Here is an 18,602-nt window from a genome sequence, read left to right as displayed (position 1 = left end):
CTTGGCTCACTCTAATTACATTTACAGAAGGAGTGTTTGAAAAGCTACCCGCGGTCAACTCACTTCCGGCAAGTGCTGAATGGTAACATAGTACCAAACTCAGTAATGACCTCTGCTAACGCAAGAGTTGGATTGGTGAATCTTGGGAACACATGCTACATGAACAGTGTATTGCAGGCTTTAGTAATGACAAAACAGTAAGTACATTGTTTCAACTGGATCGGCTATATTTGATATTCTAGCAGCTTGTGCCAAAAAAACATCTGATCTAGTAATCCTATTTAAACTACCGCATACAGTCGGCTCTCCACATCTCGATGTTCTACATCTCGATATCTCTCCCTATGTCGATGATTGCTTCGGTCCCTTCATTCTGCATACGATTTCTCTCTCTATATCTCGATATCCTCCTTATCTCGATATCTCCATATCTCGATGTCTTCCTGTTGATTGTTTGTTCCTAATTTTCTCTCCATATGTCGATAAGAACATTATCAAAGGTTACTAGACCAGATTTAAGGGATTCAGAACAATTTGGAAACTCGAAATGAAGTTTGTTTGTTTATTATTTTCCTAGTAACGGAGTGATTTTCAATCTAGTGTTCATTAAATTCATTTTCTTGGTCTCGATCTCTCCCTATCTCGATGGTCCCTTCGATATCGAGATGTGGAGAGGCGACTGTAATACAGTTACCATTCATTGAAATAATTATTATACTCCAGGAAAATACAATTTCAAGCTGGTGAGAATTGTAATCTTCTGAGGTAACCCACCCTCACTATCAGACCCTTGAATGTGCAATGTAGATTAGTATATGGGAAATGCCATTGACGGTTTGTGAGGACGGTTTCCATATAGAATGGCGGCCAAAAATATTTTTGCCATCTCATGTCATATCTATGAGTTTTGTGATACAAATTTCATATTTTGTTTTCAATGAACAAGTTTTCAAGACCAACTTTTCAAAATAGCTTATAGCAAAAAAAATCGTTTTTTTTCTAATGGTGCATATAGGCCATTAATGCAATTAACGTTGTGAAAACTATTAATAAAGGTTACATAATAATGATGATATGGATCATTTAGCGATATTCAATTATCCCCTGAAATTATTTTTAGCTGATATTAAAGAAAAAAAAGGCAAAAATATTGAAAAAAGTCATTCAGCCCTAACTAAAAAAGTGCAAATATGTGCAGCTAAATTCTTTACGATCCTTTAGTTTACATCTTTGAATAACCTTGGAAATTAATTTTAGCCTTGGACAACTTAGCTTAGCTTAGCTTAGACTGACTACACATATCAATGGTTGCTATTCCGTGATTGACCGAAGTCAGTGAAAATGCACAAAGAATCAACTAGAAGATCGGCTGGGATTGGCCATAATCTTCTTCAGTGTGCATAATTCAGTGCCTCTATTTACATGGTCAATAACGGCGCCGGCCACGTCCTTGCAGTCAGGTGGGATTGGGGGAAGGAATGTTAGTGTGTAACCTTTGCTATTTGGAGACCGTGTTTGCCTCTGCATCTCCACAAAGGTTACTGGGAGGGATGTTTGTTAATGGGGAGGATCGTTGGGTCACAGGATTCACTTTGATAAGCGATTAGACCATGATAAATAATTATTGGTGAGATATAAACATGCTAATATGTGAATATAATATTTTCATTTGATATAAACAATATCTATGTAGAGAAAAATTATGCCGACACTTGACGTGACGAACCTTTCAAAGTATGTTGAATAAAGTGAACCTTTCGCCAGTCTACACTCGAAGTGTCGAACCATTCAAAGTTATTTTTTTAATTACAAAAATAAAGGTAAAAGAAAGAAGGTTTTTTGAAAAAAAAAATAAAATTAAGACATAAATAATTTATGAATCAGAGTTTATGTCGACACTCACAGTGACGAACCTTTCATAGTTTGTTGAAAAATCATATTTACGTCTCACCGTTGTAACGATTAAAGGTGCAGTCATACATATTTTAAAGATTAGAAATAGTAGCATGAAACGAGCTCACCAATTGATCCGTCATCCTTGAGCAGCAACAATCCACTTTCAGCTTCACTCGTTTGCTCGGCTATATAAAAGCACTCAGAGAAAACAGGTGCGCGACCCGAGAGGGAAAACAACTGACGACTGCTCGGGCTTTCTTGACGCACTGCCCAGGAGCAAGCGTCAACGTCGAAAGATCAAAAAGGAAATAATCGGACGCGGCATTTTTTCACTTTACTCGACCGACGCGCGACATGTTTGATCCTGCCCTCGTCACCCGCTCTCGCAAGAGCAAGCGTCAAGGTCGAAAGATCAAACAGAACTCTTAATTTTAGCCTTGGACAACTTAGGACAAAAAAGTATGGGATGTGAAAAATTTCGGTAAAAATCGAATATGTTTTTCCAGTGTAGTCCCCACATTTACCTAATCTAAAGTACGATTTTTTTTTCATTTTTTTTCCAGGATACCGTAAAATGGGGCGAATAGAAACACTCTCCGACATGTTTGAATGTGTACAACTTAATCCGTGTGGATAAACACCAATTTTATTAGCCTCAAATATGGGTCGCCTCTTCCTTTGCTGAGACCCCAATTGCTGTTAAAAAATAAAAATTATATCGTACAAAGATTTATGAAAATGTTGTATGTTTCTATTCACCCCGCAATGGGGCGAATAGAAACACTGTTCAGCAAATATCCATTCTTTTGTTTATTTTAATGGAAAAATAAACTATTTTCCTTGAAAAAAATCGAACTGTATTTACTTAGCAAAGACAAAAAAATAAATTATCAAAAACAATTTCAATTTTTGATCATGTTAGAAATCGACAAACTGTTTCAAACTATCGAAAATAGTTGAGATTTCAATATTTTCTTCTTCATAAAAAAATTTATGAAAAAAGTAGCAAACTTTTTAATTTGATACTATATTGCTATTGAACTAATAAAAAATATCTATATATCAGGAGGTTTTTAAAGTTTATCATTACATAATAGTCGTATTTCTAACTGTAGGTCGCTTTGTTTCTATTCGCCCCACTTTTTCTATTCACCCCGTTTTACGGTAGCTTTTTAGTAAGCTTTCGAACAGAAATATATGTATGAAATATTACGATTCTACAGTATATTCCATCCAACGGATACCTTGTATTTGTACTGAATTCTTTGTTTTTCTTGAAAACTCCAACTTTGGCATACTGTGTTAATGAAACCACAAAAGATCGTGCTCTAGTATTCCAGGAATATCTTAATATAAATGTTTACTATGTATTGATGTACCAGAAGAACCTATCAGAACAAGTCATTTTTTTTTTTATTTTTGGCCACCTGATCGCCCATAGTGAGGGTGCGTGCGTGGCTGCGGATAGGAGCAAAGGGAGATCAAAAGCATATACTTAAAATAATAGAGCAAAAAGCCGTCCAATGAATGGTGGATGATAGTGGCAGTAATGGAGATAATGTAATACGATCTCTTATGGTGTTCTAGTACTATAAATTGTTTCACTCGCTGTGAAATCTGGCCTTGATAATATCAACAGTGACTAATCAGTTAATAAACAGAATATAAATAATACATAATACTTAATGAACAAAATACAGACTCACTGTAGTAAAAAATAATAGCATCAATTTTCTATGCTTGACAAGGTTTAGAAGACCATCAATGAGTGACAGAACTACCTATTTCTTTTTTTTTTTTTCCTTCTAAGCAATGGGGGGATAATCTGCTCAACAGACTCCGGACCGAGGTCCGGGAGTGTGGGGTTGGGGACCATTTACTACGTACAAGCAGTAAACAGGACTACACCCCCGACCCACTAAACCATTTCCATTGCCGCCAAACCCTTCGTCTCTCCGGGACCACCAAGAAGGCATTGCTTCGGAGAGGGGCTATTGCACATCGCATCCTCCAGGTTAGCTGCGTAGCCATGCAGCAACGAACATCGATGACACGCCTTTGGGGGTCCACCAAGGTAGCATGCTGGCGCATTGCCAGCTTCCCGGGTGGTCCTCACCTCCCGTTGTCCGCTGAAGGCGGGCAGGGTCGACCACTAAGCCCGCGCCCAGCTGCACCGCAGGTATCAAGAACTGATACTGCGGGCTTCGCAATTTGACCTACTGAAGGCTCAGGCCCTATCAGCTAGCACCAGCTGGGATTGCTGACGAAGGGGCCTCCACCTGCCCCGAACAACCAGAGGCTCGTATCCACCCAGTAGGCCGGCGCCACGACAGCAGCGCTACCAGGATGTTCTCCCCGCGGCCACTTAATCGCTGTAAGGGTCGATCTCGACCGTAGGGCACCGGTATGACCTACGTAGCCGACTGCGAACCCTTGGACCACCTGTTGATTAGCGTCTGCACTAGTCACTCCTCGAGTCCACACGCCACCTCCTTTGGAGTTCCGAGACGATGTGGGTGATAGCCGATGAAACGGCATTCCAGCCAAACTCGTCTGCACACATCCTCTGGACCAAATTGTCCGGAGTCGTGTCCCGACCGCATGTGGCAAACATGCGGTCACGCATTGTGCGGAAACGCGGGCACACGAACAAAACGTGTTCCGCCGTTTCCTCTAAACCTGCACAAACTGGACATTCGGGAGAACCCGCATGACCGAAACGGTGTAGATATTGTCTAAAGCATCCATGACCCGAAAGGACCTGTGTTAGGTGGAATGTTAGTTCCCCATGGCGCCTATTGACCCAGATATCTAACCTCGGAATCAACCTGTGATTCCACACTCCCTTAGTGGAACTGTCCCACGCACGCTGCCATTTGACCATGGAGGCCAGTCTGGCAGTCCTGCGTATGCCTCTTGTGCCGCGCATTTCGAAGCACTCTATGTCTTCCATGATAAGGATACCAATAGGCATCATACCGGTGATGACACAAAGTGCATCGTGTTACACGGTACGGTACGCGCTCGCAACCCTCAGGCACATTAGCCTATAAGTACTCTCTAGCTTGCTACGGTAGCTATCGGTACTCAAAGCCGTGCCCCAAGCCGGGCCACCATACCTCAGTATGGACGAGGCGACACTGGCCAGAAGCTTACGCTTGCTGGCGTACACCGCAGAGCTATTGGACATCATCCGGGACAGTGCCACAATAGCTGTGGAGGCTCTCTTGCAGGCATAATCGACATGGCTACCGAAGGTAAGCTTGTCGTCGATCATCACCCCCAAGTGTTTGACGGAGCGCTTCGAAGTGATTGTGCAGTCGCCTACACTGATCACCGCTTGCTGCACCGACTTTCGGTTGTTGACAACAACAGCCTCAGTTTTGTGGTGAGCCAATTCCAGTTTCCTGGAGCTCATCCACTCCTCCACAATTGCGATCGAGTGGGCTGCAGTCAATTCCACTTCTTCGATCGATTCACCGTAGACCTCCAGCGTAATATCGTCGGCAAAGCCAACGATGACCACACCCGCCGGGAATTTTAATCTCAACACCTCGTCGTACATGACATTCCATAACACCGGACCCAGGATGGAACCTTGCGGGACTCCTGAGGTTATGTGAAAGCACTTCCGACCCACCTCCGTGTCATAGACTAATACCCGATTCTGGAAGTAACTTCCGAGAATCTTGTACAGGTACTCGGGTATCCCCAGACGCAGGAGCGCATCAGCAATAGCCGCCCAGCTGGCACTATTAAATGCATTCCTTACATCCAGAGTCACTACTGCGCAGTAGCGAATACCCCTCCTCTTACGCTGGAGTGCTATCTCAGCGGTTTTCTTAACCGTCAGAATAGCGTCTACCGTGGACCTCCCTTTCCGGAAGCCGAACTGGTTGCCTGAGAGACCATTTACACCCTCGGTGTACCTCGACAGTCTGTTGAGGATGATCTTCTCGAGCACTTTCCGCACCGTGTCAATCAAGCATATTGGTCTATACGCCGACGGGTCACCGGGTGGTTTCCCCGCCTTTGGCAATAGTACCAGGCTCTGCCTCTTCCACGCATCCGGAAATACTCCCTCGTCCAGGCATATCTGCATAGCAGATCTGAACATACCGGGAGCCTCCAAGATTGCGACTTTGAGGGCCAGGTTTGGAACTCCGTCCGGACCTGGTGCCTTCCCCATGCTTAGGGATTTTGCAATCCCTACAAGTTCCTCATCAGTTACTCTATCCTCGTCGCCAGCCCCAATCCCCGGCTGTCCTACAAAAGGAGGCCATGGGCTAGGGTTGTGGCGCGGGAAGAGCCCCTCGATGATCCCCTCCAGCATCTGTGGAGATTGCTCCGTAGGAGCAATTGCACCTCTTGTCTTCGCCATTACGATCCTGTAGGCATCACCCCACGGGTTCGCGTTGGCACTCTGACAGAGTCCCTCGAAGCAGGCCTTCTTGCTTGCCCTTATCTCGGACTTCAGCGCGACTTTGGCAGCGGTGAACACCGCCCGTCGTTCTTCACGCTCCTGCTCGGTACGTGCTCGCTGCATCCGTCTCCTGGCCCGTAGGCAGGCACGGCGCAGGTTCGCAATAGCTTGAGTCCACCAGTATGTCGGTGGTCTCCCATTTGCATCGCATGCACGCGTAAGCACCGCTACCAGTTCGTCCCCGCTTAGGCCGAGTAGGTTACGCTCACGGCGGAGCGCCTCCCTAAGTACTTCATCATTGAAGTACGATGTCTTCCACCTACGAGGGCTTGGCCTTGACCTAGCCGCTTCCTCAACCCGCTGCCTGCTGTTGTTGTAGTCGATACTGTAGCGAACCGCCAGGTGGTCGCTGTGAGTGTAGGCATCGTCTACCCTCCAGTTCGAACTACTCGTTAGGCCAGGACTACAAAAAGTAACGTCGATAATCGACTCCACTCCGTTACGGCTGAAGGTACTTTTGGCACCAACATTAGCCAGATCGACATCTAGCACGGCCAGTGCCTCTAGCAGGATTTGACCTCGCTGGTTCGTGTAACGGCTTCCCCATTCCACGGCCCAGGCATTGAAGTCACCCGCTATTACAACTGGCCTTCGCCCTGACAGCGCGGTCGTCATACAGTCCAGCATCTGCGTGAACCGCTCGGTCGACCAACTCGGAGGCGCATAGCAGCTACAGAAGAGGACCCCGTTTACTTTGGCGATCACGAAGCCCTCGTAGGTAGTAGACACCAACTGCTGGACAGGGTATTTACCCGTTGTCCATATCGCCGCCATTTTTCCGGATCCATCCACGACCCAGTTGCCGTTGCCGGCGGGTACTCGGTATGGGTCCGATATGATGGCGATGTCCGTCCCCCACTCAGCAACTGACTGGTACAGCAGTTGCTGAGCTGCGTCACAGTGGTTCAGGTTCAGCTGCGTTACCTGCACTGTGACTTTTCGTTGATGGCTCGTTTGAAGGTCGGGCACCTTGAGCCTCCCGTTGGGTGATTGTTGTTCACGGACTTGCCGGAACAAATCAAGCACTTGGGAGGGTTCTTGCAGCCTAGTGCCTTATGACCTTCCTCACCACAACGCCTGCACAACTAAGTCCTATCAGGGCCTTTACAGCCCCAGGACTTGTGTCCAGGTTCCCTGCACCTAAAGCAGATCACTGGTTGCTCATGTATGTTCAGTGAACATACTGACCAACCAACCTTGATTTTACCTACCTTAGCGGACTTATTTGCGTCTGCCACAGGTAGGTGTACTAAGGCCACCTGAGTACCTGCCGGACCTTTCCGTAGCTGAACGGCGGTGGTGGGCACCTGCACTTCGCACTGTTGCCGCAGTGCCGTGACGAGCTCTTCTGCTTCAGTGATCTCGTCAAGGTTCATCACCTTCAGAGTCACTGACTGCGTCAGAGCCCTCACTTCAACACCAGCGCCAAGGACCTCTTCCGCCAAACTTTTGTAGGCGGCGCCCTTGCGCTCCTTGTCGCGCTTAAGCTCGAGGATCATTTCACCTGTACGAGTGCGTCTGACACTGCGTACGTCGGCTCCTAGATCCGCAAGCTTCGCGTCACTGCGCATCGCCTTCAGGACTTCCGAGTACTTGGACTCTTCCGTCTTTATGATGATCGCATCACCCTTTTCGCGCTTGGCACCTACCCTCCTACCTTTCTTAGGTCTGGTATCCCTGCGCTCCTGATTCTCATGTTTCTTCTTCTTTTTCTTCCTCACTACGGTTGTCCAGGGGGCGTCCCCCCCCTGCTCCGCCCTGACCTGTGGTGATGGAGGACCTCTCAAAGGTCGCAACCCCCTGTTCCCATCACTCCGTGAGGGGCCAGCCTTTTCGGGCCTACCCTTCTCGGCTTTCCGGGACGCCTGGCTGGGGTCCGATTTTCCGGCACTTCTGCCGGTTTTCGGGGTCAGTATCCGCCTGGCCTTACGAGCGCCGCCGGGTAGCTCCTCCCCTGACGGCTGCCTCGCGCGCTTCTGCGATTGCTTGCTGTAAGCATTCGCTTCCACGCTTTTGGGGCTGCCCGCGAAAACGAAGGGTTCCGTCTGGGTAGACTTCGGCACCTTCAGTTCCACGGGTTCTGCCGCAGCCACAGTCACCATGTGTTCAGCATGGTTCTGCTTGGCCGCCAACATTGACTTACGAAGTCTAAGCAAGGCCTGCTTGAGGTCCTTGCTGATGTTAGACTTCGAGGACGCAAAGTCAATTATGGAGTCGAGCTGCTGTGCAGCCACTTCCATCGCAGAGAGCCCATCTCTACTTTTATTGATGGCCCTCATCAACCACGCTCCATCCATAACTTCACCCGATGCGTTAGCCGGGGATGAAATATGGGTTCCAGCACTGGCACTACGTGCACTGCTGCCTCCTCCTGCTTCTACTCTCCTCAACGGAGATCTAGCTAGCCCACTTCTTGCGAAGGGGTTCGCTTCCCTACTACTGCTACTACCTGCACTTCCACTACTAATCTGATTGTTGTTTGAATTTGTACTCATTTTGGATCCCACGAGTAGCACGGGAAAAGAGGTCAACCACGCCAGAGCCCTGCATTAACGCGGTAAGGGACAAAATACTGTGAGGGGTGCCCAGGTGCCCCACAGGCTCCGTTAATGGCCGAACATCTTTTTCACCCCTTCGACCATTCATTCCTCAGCACGGTTTTTCGCATCACACCTTGAATTGGGGTTACCCCGTTTGGTGGACTCTTACCACCGGAACGGGTTGTCCGTAGTTCTATTCTGGACGCCGGAACTACACGGCCAACAGAACTACCTATTAGGGAAGCTACATCAGCTTAGTCTATACATATACAAATGTTGATTATATGTATGGTCAGGGCCTACCTTAGCCGACTGGTTAGAGTCCGCGGCTACAAAGCAAAGCCATGCTAAAGGTGTCTGCATTCGATTCCCGGTCGGTCTAGGATCTTTTCGTAATGGAAATTTCCTTGACTTCTCTGGGCATAGAGTATCATCGCACCTGCCACACGAAATACGAATGCGAAAATGGCAACTTTGGCAAAAAAAAAATGAATAAATGTTTTTTTTATTATTTTGTATAGTAGGGCACAAAGAAACTTCAAAAGCCTGGTCTGTTGTGTGTTGGCACGGTGTGAGACATGCAGTCTCAACCTCTAGCTGTTCTGCTAGTTCGCTGTTGGAGCTTAATGTCGCCTAAAACGTTGCTCACTACAACATTTCTAAGGTGTCTCTGCGACTACTCGTTTTGCCCAATTGGCGGTTGTAGATCTCGCCGGAGCTTTGGACAGCTTTCTGTGCGTCGACGCACACTTCCCTTGGGCTGGCCTCGCGTCAGAGCCCTGTTGAACTTCTACTGGACTCGTGTGCATTTCGTTGCTCTATGACGACTCGTTCTCCGCTGCTGCTGTTCGAGCTCTCCTGGTTGACCGAGGTCGGTCCAGCGATTCCGGTCGGAGGATGACTTCCGGTTCACTGGCGCAGCGACGACCCAAAACTGATTCGTCACGATCGATGCTACTCGGCCTAGCCCCGACAATGGAGCTAGCCTACTCCGGCTACGCGCTTCGATACTGGCCGGTGGAGTGCCGAAGTCAGTCCAGAGATTCCGGTTGGAGGATGGCTTCCGGTTCACTGGCGCTCCGACGATTCAAGCCGGGTATACACTACGTATTACTCATAGTAGTCCCCGGCGGTGGATCTATTCTACTCTGACGAAGATTTCTTCCCCGGCGGCGGAAGATCTCCCGAACTGATGCTATCTGGGCAGATGCCGAGGTCGGTCCTGCGATTCCGATGGAGAAAAACTTCCGGTTCACAGGCGCCCGACGTTCGTTACCGGTGCTACTACGCGATCTACTCAATTAGTCCCCGACGGTGGACTTAGCATACTCCGAAGCTGGCCGGGCAAATGCCTAGGTCGGTCCTGCGATTCCGGTGGTGTTTCGCGAACTACTCAGCTAGACCCCGGCGGTGGACTCAGCCTATTCTGACTCCACGTTGGACGGCCATGTGCCAGAATAGGTTCTGCAATTCCGGTTGGAGGATGATTTCCGGTTTGCAGGCGCCCCGACGACTTGTTACCGATACTACGCTACGCCCACTCTACTCGATCTAGTCTCGGACGGAGGATCTCCGATCGCTGCATCTCCTTTGTAGCGACGACATAATCTGCGTTATCCCTCTGTTCAGCGCATTCCAGGTGCTTTCATGCTGGCACAGGTTCTGCACGATGTTGTCCGGATTTAGGACGCTTGCGGTTTCTGACATCATCTCGCTTCCTGTATCCCTGAATCGAGGGCAGTCGAATATGACATGCTCCGCGGTTTCCTCGATATTTGGACTGACTGGACAATGTGAAGACTCTGCGTGTCCGAATCTGTGCAGATATTTCCGGAAGCATCCATGGCCTGACAAAAACTGGGTCAGGAAGAAGTCAACTTCTCCATGTTTTCTGGTCGTCCACACCGACACGTTAGCAATGAGCCTGTGGGTCCACTTTCCTTTCTCCGAGTTGTTCCACTCCTGCTGCCACCTCGCCATTGTATCCATTCTTTATTAACTTTATTTATTTGTCATAGTCTTGAATCATAAAAACAATTCCACAGACACACAGTTACACTATTAAACGAACGAAAACATTTATCCAACGGATTATTATATCCGTAGGAAGTCCTATGATGTCTAACAAACAGCAGATCACGTTTACGCAACTGACGAGATGGAGCATACAGGGACCCATTAAGTAGCAATGATGGACAATCAACATTACCTACTAACAAGTCGAAAACAAAAAGACTCTGTAATTTAGTTCTTCTGTCTGCGAGTGTTTTCAGAGCGACGAGGTTGCAGCGGCTTATGTAATCCGGGAGATCGGTTGGATGTGTCCAGGGCAGCTGGCGAAGGACGTATCGAATGAAGCAGCGTTGAACTCTTTTCATCCGGATAATCTGCGTAGTATGAGCGCAGTCTAATCGATGGAGGAGAGTAGAGTAGTAGAGTTCCACGAAGTAGCAATACCGGCAATCGTAGTCATGAGTTGGACGGACCAGCTTGCCGACCGCGCGTTACATATGATAATCGTTTGCATTGATACGAAGAATCAGTGGCATGAATCCTGGGATCATTCCGGCGATAACGCCCTACTGCTTCAGACGATATTGTGCGGTAGGCACTCGCCACCCGTTTAGCCATGAGTGCGAACGTACTTACCAGCTTCTCTCGGTTACGTTTGATTCCCAACCTTGCAGCCCAAGCCGGGACTCTGTATCTCAATATGATATGACCATGACCCGGTCGCCAGAAGATGTCTCGTACTGCTTCTTGGTCCTCCAATGTTTCATGATCCTAGCTACAGTGTTAACTGCTTTCGCTAGCTTTTTGCAGGCATAGTCTACGTGGCTGTTGAAGTTTAGCCTGTCGTCGACCATTACTCCAGGATGCTTTAGGGAGCGTTTCGATGGGATTGCGTGTCCTTCGACGTTGATCTCAAACTGCTGAACCGCTTTGTGATGTGCAGTTAATAACTGTGGAAGTGCTCATTGAACACTAAGCTGAAAAGAAGCCTTTTTCCCAGTGAGGACGTAATGCCACGAAGAAGAAGAAGAAGTAAAATCATTGCAAGTTCACGCGATCCGCACAGACTGTTACGGCTATTGTCTATCCATGCTCCAACTTTGGACTGACTTGCGCTCTTGTTGACCCACCAAATGCTGCAAAATATCAAATATCAAACGTCCGAAAAAATATCAAGTCGAAGGGCCATGATATCATTAATCCGATAATTGGAAAACTGTTTCTTAATGGACTGAACACCCTGATTGTGATCCTGAAAAAAAATCTTGAGAAAGTGCCTACAATGAGACTTGTTGTAATTTCACGAGTAACTTGTTGTAACAGCCAACGAATAAAATAAAATAAAAATATCCATAGATTATGTGAATGTTATTTTGAATTATGTTTGTTGGTGGTGGTTTGTCCCTAGTGATAAATCCTACCTCCGTTCTGGTCACGATCTTCAGATTATCGTGTTTCGTCAACATTCTTATTGATAAAGTGGGGGGGCATGCTTGAAATGGGGTTTGAAAGAAAAGAATGTCAGAACAGGTATCCACCGGCGACGCCAAACGGACCAACGTAATGTGGTGTAATCTGGGATTTGTGGATTGAATACTGATATTTTTTGCCAAGCATCAATATGGGTGACTTCCGAGGATAGCGAAACGTAAGAGGGGTTATGACAAGGTTGTGGGTAAATCCATCACATTAGGGTTGTGACTCTGTGTCTTGTCAGGAATAGGGTCTGATTGGTATTGTAGTATGCAATAGAGTTCGGAATTGATAGACAGACTTTGAGGAAAGAAGTTTTGAACGTAAGGCAGCAGCACCTTGGATCTTGGAGGGCGTTGGTCTGGAGAGTTGGGCAGCTGTTTATGCTGGGTTACATTACGTAGAAAGTGGAATCTGTTATGCTTCGCATAAATTATGGGAAGTATTTGAAAATGGTTTCTTGTTCAGATTGTGTAACGCAAGAAAGAATCTTTAGCTCGGCGTTATATTAGGAGGTTATTATAGTGCAGGGTCGAAGAGAGGATAAATATTTGATCACTTAAACTTTACGCTGCAAGATATTCGTAGTCGTTTTTCGTTTTTTTTTTCTGATGTACAGGTATAAACAGGTATATTTAGCCTAAATAATGAACAATCATACGCGTAGAGCCTACGGGTCATGAAGTTAGGATTGAAATCAAAATAATATTGCGCATTTCTTTCACACCACAGGATTATCGCAGAAGTTTTTACATGTGCGGAGGTGCCGGTAGAGGTGCGCGATTGCGTCGAGTCGGGTCGGTGTTTTCAGCGGACTCATATTTCGCAAATCGAAGAATGAGTGCTCTGAGGGCATCAACATGATTCGATGCGGTCCCACACTTTTATTTGTGCTTTTGCACTTGTATTATTGAATAGGAATACTTTGTGTTAGGGAAAGTGGAGGAGAATAAATTATGATTTATTAGAATTTTCTAATAGAGGCAGAGTTCACATGTTACTTAGGTATTTGAAAGCAAATGAGAACCACATTAAATAAGGCTGATACAAATATTAATTTTCTTTTATGTCACCCCCCCCCCTTCGAAAATTCGAAAATTTTGAAGGGGAGAAAAAAAAAAGATTCATCATTTTTTTGACATTAGTTAGGTTTTTTCAAAAGTAAAAAAGTAAAAAACAAGTAAAATAATGATCCAGAGGACGCTTAAAAACAGTTTAACAATTATCATTACAAATAAAAATAAAAAAAGCTTTTTTTTTCAGTTTAATTTTTTAGTTCCTTATTTATTTTTATCCCCCCCTCGTACCTTCCAAGTGGTCTCGGACATAAAAGAAATTTAATATTTGTATCAGCCTAATAGATAAACACTAATGCTCATATTTTTATATTTTTATATTTTTCATTTCATCACGGTCCTCATTGCCCGAGCGGAGTCGACAAAACTCGAGGTGGATAGAATCGACGGAACTACGATACGGAAAAGAAACAGATGAGAAACTATCGATACATTTATTCAACTATAAAAATCACGTTTTAACGTAATAACTTTATTTCTTTCTTCTCGTTCCAGCAATCCAACAGCCAAACCATTTCTACTATCTTTTTATTTATTTATTTATTTCTACCATTTCTACTATCTTTTCATTTCCTCTTCGTTACATTTATAGTCCCTCTGGTACTGAATCGAATGGCGCATTCCGCTTTTATTAGCGCTGTCTTTGCTGTACGTTGAGCATGGTGTCGGAGGTGGTGTGCTCTGTAGAACATCTGATGTGCTACACGGCACGCCACTTCCGACATTTTGTTTGGTGTGCGGGATGGGCAGTGCTGGTGATGAGGTGGAGGGCGCTATTCGGTTTAGTGGCAGAGGGACTATATCTATTTAATGTATCTGAAACTTGTGGGACCGCTTTAATTCCGGCGCCTGCTTGTGGAAGAACCCGGTGTGCTAAACGGTATATGACATGTTAACGGGGGAGGCTTGGTAGGTCCTCACCCAGCCCGTGTCTAGATTGGCGGATAATTGTCTGCCAGGGTGTGGATTGAGCAATTACAATTACAATTATTTTGAATTATGTTTGTTCAATTGGTTCCTAAGGTCTCTCTTTCAAGCATGTGGAATTTAGTTCATATTTTTGAGTGTGTGACAGTGGCCATCCTGCCCGTCTTACCCTACTTCATCTAGTGGATGGCTCCATAAGTCTAGAATATCAAAAAGTGTTATAATAATCATTCAATGTACATTAGATTAATTGAGCTTTTTTCATTTTCCACCCCTTACAGATTCAGCCGAGAAATACTGCTGTCTAAAATTGATGCTCCGTTGTTTGACCAAATCCAGGAACTACTAGCTCTGTTGATACACTCACATCGTCAGGAACTGAATCCCCGAGCATTGCTTGCCGCTGCTCGCCCTCCTGATTTCGTTCCTGGCTACCAGCAAGACTCGTCCGAATTTCTGGGGTATTTGCTAGAAAAATTGCACGAACAAGAGAAACAGTTGATAAATAAGCGACAAAGGCCTGCAGCAACTGAAGATCAATCTCAGTTGGTAAAATTACCTTCAGAAAATCCCAACACGATGGCAATAGAACAGAACAGCATTGTCAGTGAAGCCCGTACTACTCCACAGGATACTACTTTGAATGAAACCCTACTTCGGCCAACTCTCATACAGCGAATGTTCGATGGAAAGCTGTTTGTTACATACCAGTGCGGAGTTTGCGACTCGAAAAGTACTAATCTCGATGCTATACGATCTTTCGAACTATCCTTCCCAGAATCTAACGGCATCAAAACAGAATACTCCGTGCAAAAATTGCTTGATTTTTACTGTTCCTCAGAAAAGTTGATAGGCGATAATCAATATTACTGTGATAAGTGCAAGCAACTTTGTGATGGAGAACGTTCAATAAGGATTACGAAATCGCCTAGAAATCTAATCCTAACGTTAAAGCATTTCCGGTATGATCTACACAGACACACGAGGGCAAAGCTGATGAACCAGGTGCAACACAATGAGACCATATCGCTAAGGGTCACTCCAGAGGAAGGGCATCCTTTTGTTGTACAGTACTCATTATACGCAGCAGTGGTACATGCCGGAACTAGTATGGACTCCGGCCACTACTACACATATGCGCAGGATGAACCAGACTGCTGGTACAAGTTCAATGATAACTACGTAACCGGATGTTCAGTGGATGAGTTGCACGCTCTATCTAGTCCCAATACCCCGTACATTTTATTTTATCAGATGTCCGCTCCATCCACTGATTGCACGATGAGCTTATGCATAGATGATGAAATGGAGCACAATGCTTCAGCGAATTTGGATTTGGTTTCCACTGACGATGTTCCTGATTGTCAGCTTCCCCGACTGGAAGAACTTCCTCCGCGTTTGCGAGATTTGGTTCACGTCCATAATCAAACGTACAAAGAGGAAAAGCGCATCACAACGCAAAAACGTTTCGAGGTACACCCCATGAATCGCGACACAGACGACGACCCACCGCCGAATTCTTGCGGAAGTAATTCTTTTAACTACACTAACCGATTCATCTTTTAACGTACTGTATGGAGTGTGTGCTGGGAGCGTTTAATTGTAAGCACTGATGTACTGCGAGGTGTAACATATTAAAATGAGTTATCGTTCAGAGCCCATTAATGACGACGTACTCTATGTGGTTTAACTATTTTGAAAGAACATACCTGGCTACAGACATATCCTTTGTACCTAAGGGATGAAATTGTAAACATAGATTGTTCTTATCGTAGGAATACGATTCTATAACATTCCCCAGAAAACCATTCCCCCGAAAACCATTCCCCAGAATTCCGTTCCCCAGAATGAACCATTCCCCAGAAAATCGTTCCCCAGAATGTAACATTCCCCAGAATTCCATTCCCCAGAATGCACCATTCCCCAGAAAGCTATATGAATATCCATTTTTTTTTTCTTTTTTTAATTATTGCTTTGCGTTAGTCACCTTATGTGGGGGCGCAGATTGTCGTAGCGGTAAACGCGCAGCTATTCAGCAAGACCAAGATGAGGGTCGTGAGCTCGTATCCCACCGGTCGAGGATCTTTTCGGGTTGGAAATTTTCTCGACTTCCCAGGGCATAGAGTATCTTCGTACCTGCCACACGATATACGCTTGCAAAAATGGTCATTGGCATAGTAAGCTCTCAGTTAATAACTGTGGAAGTGCTCATAAGAACACTAAGCTGAGAAGCAGGCTCTGTCCCAGTAGGAACGTAACGCCAGAAAAGAGGAAGAAGAGTCACTTATGTGACAGGCTAAGGTCTGATGTGACAAAACAAATATGTAGGTAGGAGGGTTAGGGACATAATGAACACACGGGGCGAAATGGACACCCCCTTACTCTCTGGGAATATGCATATTTCAGCAAAACTTTATAAACTGTACGAAATCTGTATTGTATATGAACGTTTTGACGGTATAAAAGTTTACGCTTTGCTTCATTTGTCCTTTGAAATTCTACTATATTTTTTTCTCAGCTTCAAATTAGTTTATAAGCAAAGCAGAGGAAGCGGTGGATTTATTTTAGAGCAAAGAAACATATTTCCATTCTATGTAAAATAAGCATTTACCTAATGTGTCCAATATGCCCATAATCCCCCTATTCATGAGTATTTTGCATATTATTATAATACACCCTTTTTTTAATACATTCCCATAAAATATACAGACTATATGTTTATTTTTGCATATATAGTGATGCACCCTTATTTCAGTGTTATCTCATTAATGATATAGGCAAAATATATCGATGGAGAGCCCATATAGCAAAAGGTCACTTGGCATAAAATAATTTGGTATAAAACCATTTGCCATCCAGCCATACTTATGCTCCTTCTTTTCAAAAAGGATGTTCTTCATGTCATGCCAAATGGTCATTGGTCAAATAACCATTATACCAAATGGTCCTTGATCATTTAATCAATCATGCCAAATGCCTTCTTTCCATTTGGTATTCTTACGGAAAATTTTGTCTATATCGTCAACAGGATAAGACTGAAAGAAGGGTGTATCACTATTTTGTGCAAAATTAAACAAGTCATTTGTAATTTAGACTTGACGCAAAGAAGGGCGTATCATTTTAATGTGCAGAATAGTAAGTTTTTATTCTGCCGAGTTTACGTAATCATTATATCGGAAACGTATAATATGATACTACGAACGTCTTTATTCTAATCGGTGTAGCCCTAAAAAGTAAGAGGTGATGCACCTTCTTAAAACATTGATGAAAAGCTGCATACATCACTACATTTGATAAAAATTGGACATACATGTGAAATTATACATTTGGAATCTACTACAGGTCGGACTCGATTATCCGGAGACTCGATTATCCGGGGACTCGATTATCCGAGATTCGATTATCCGGAATTTTAGACTCGATTATCCGTAATTTGATTTTTGATGTTCTTGTTTTTCAATTTTTATGCATAAATCTGAGATAATTTGGTATTGCAATATACAATATGAATGGTTTTTCAGTTTTGAACGTATTTAAGAAAAGGGGGGGTTTGAAAAAGTGGTTTTTTGTGTGTATGCTGGCCAAATTGTTTTTTTCTTGTAATGACCCCTACTGTTCCTAGAAATAATTTCTGGCTACACCACCGCATGATATAAATAAAACAACAATAAAAGATAATATTTAGGTTCTTTTATCGAAGATTTCAATTTTTTTCTTAGTGATTCGATTATCCGGAGGATTCGATTATCCGGAGTGAAAAAAAAATCGATACTCCGGATAATCGAGTCCAACCTGTATACCGAAAGAAGGGTGTAGCTCTATTTTGTGCAGAGTAGTGATGAGTTGTTCTTCTTCTTCTTTCTGGCGTTACGTCCCCACTGGGACAGAGCCTGCTTCTCAGCTTAGTGTTCTTATGAGCACTTCCACAGTTATTAACTGAGAGCTTACTATGCCAATGACCATTTTTGCATGCGTATATCGTGTGGCAGGTACGAAGATACTCTATGCCCTGGGAAATCGAGAAAATTTCCAACCCGAAAAGATCCTCGACCAGTGGGATTCGAACCCACGACCCTCAGCTTGGTCTTGCTGAATAGCTGCGCGTTTACCGCTACGGCTATCTGGGCCCCTTAAGTGATGAGTTGTATATTCTTTTAAATAAATATTGGATATTGTGTTTCCCCATAGACTGAT

General features: G+C 44.8%; 1 protein-coding gene across 2 annotated transcripts in view; it reads left to right on the top strand.

The window, feature by feature from the left end:
- LOC5575900 (ubiquitin carboxyl-terminal hydrolase 38) overlaps window positions 1-16,083 on the top strand; it is a 42,913-nt gene extending 26,830 nt beyond the window's left edge. For both annotated transcript variants that reach the window (XM_021844433.1, XM_021844434.1), the window contains 2 exons: window positions 28-197; window positions 14,690-16,083. In XM_021844433.1, coding sequence (XP_021700125.1) covers window positions 28-197; window positions 14,690-15,974 — 1,455 coding nt within the window. In that variant the 3' untranslated portion in view covers window positions 15,975-16,083. The remainder of the gene's footprint in view (window positions 1-27; window positions 198-14,689) is intronic.
- The last annotated feature ends 2,519 nt before the right edge of the window (window positions 16,084-18,602 follow it).

The sequence above is a fragment of the Aedes aegypti genome, chromosome 2 (assembly GCF_002204515.2).
Source record: "Aedes aegypti strain LVP_AGWG chromosome 2, AaegL5.0 Primary Assembly, whole genome shotgun sequence".
Taxonomy (NCBI): domain Eukaryota; kingdom Metazoa; phylum Arthropoda; class Insecta; order Diptera; family Culicidae; genus Aedes; species Aedes aegypti.
The sequence above is the reverse complement of the archived record's forward strand: the minus strand, read 5'-3'. Positions and strand labels throughout refer to the sequence as shown.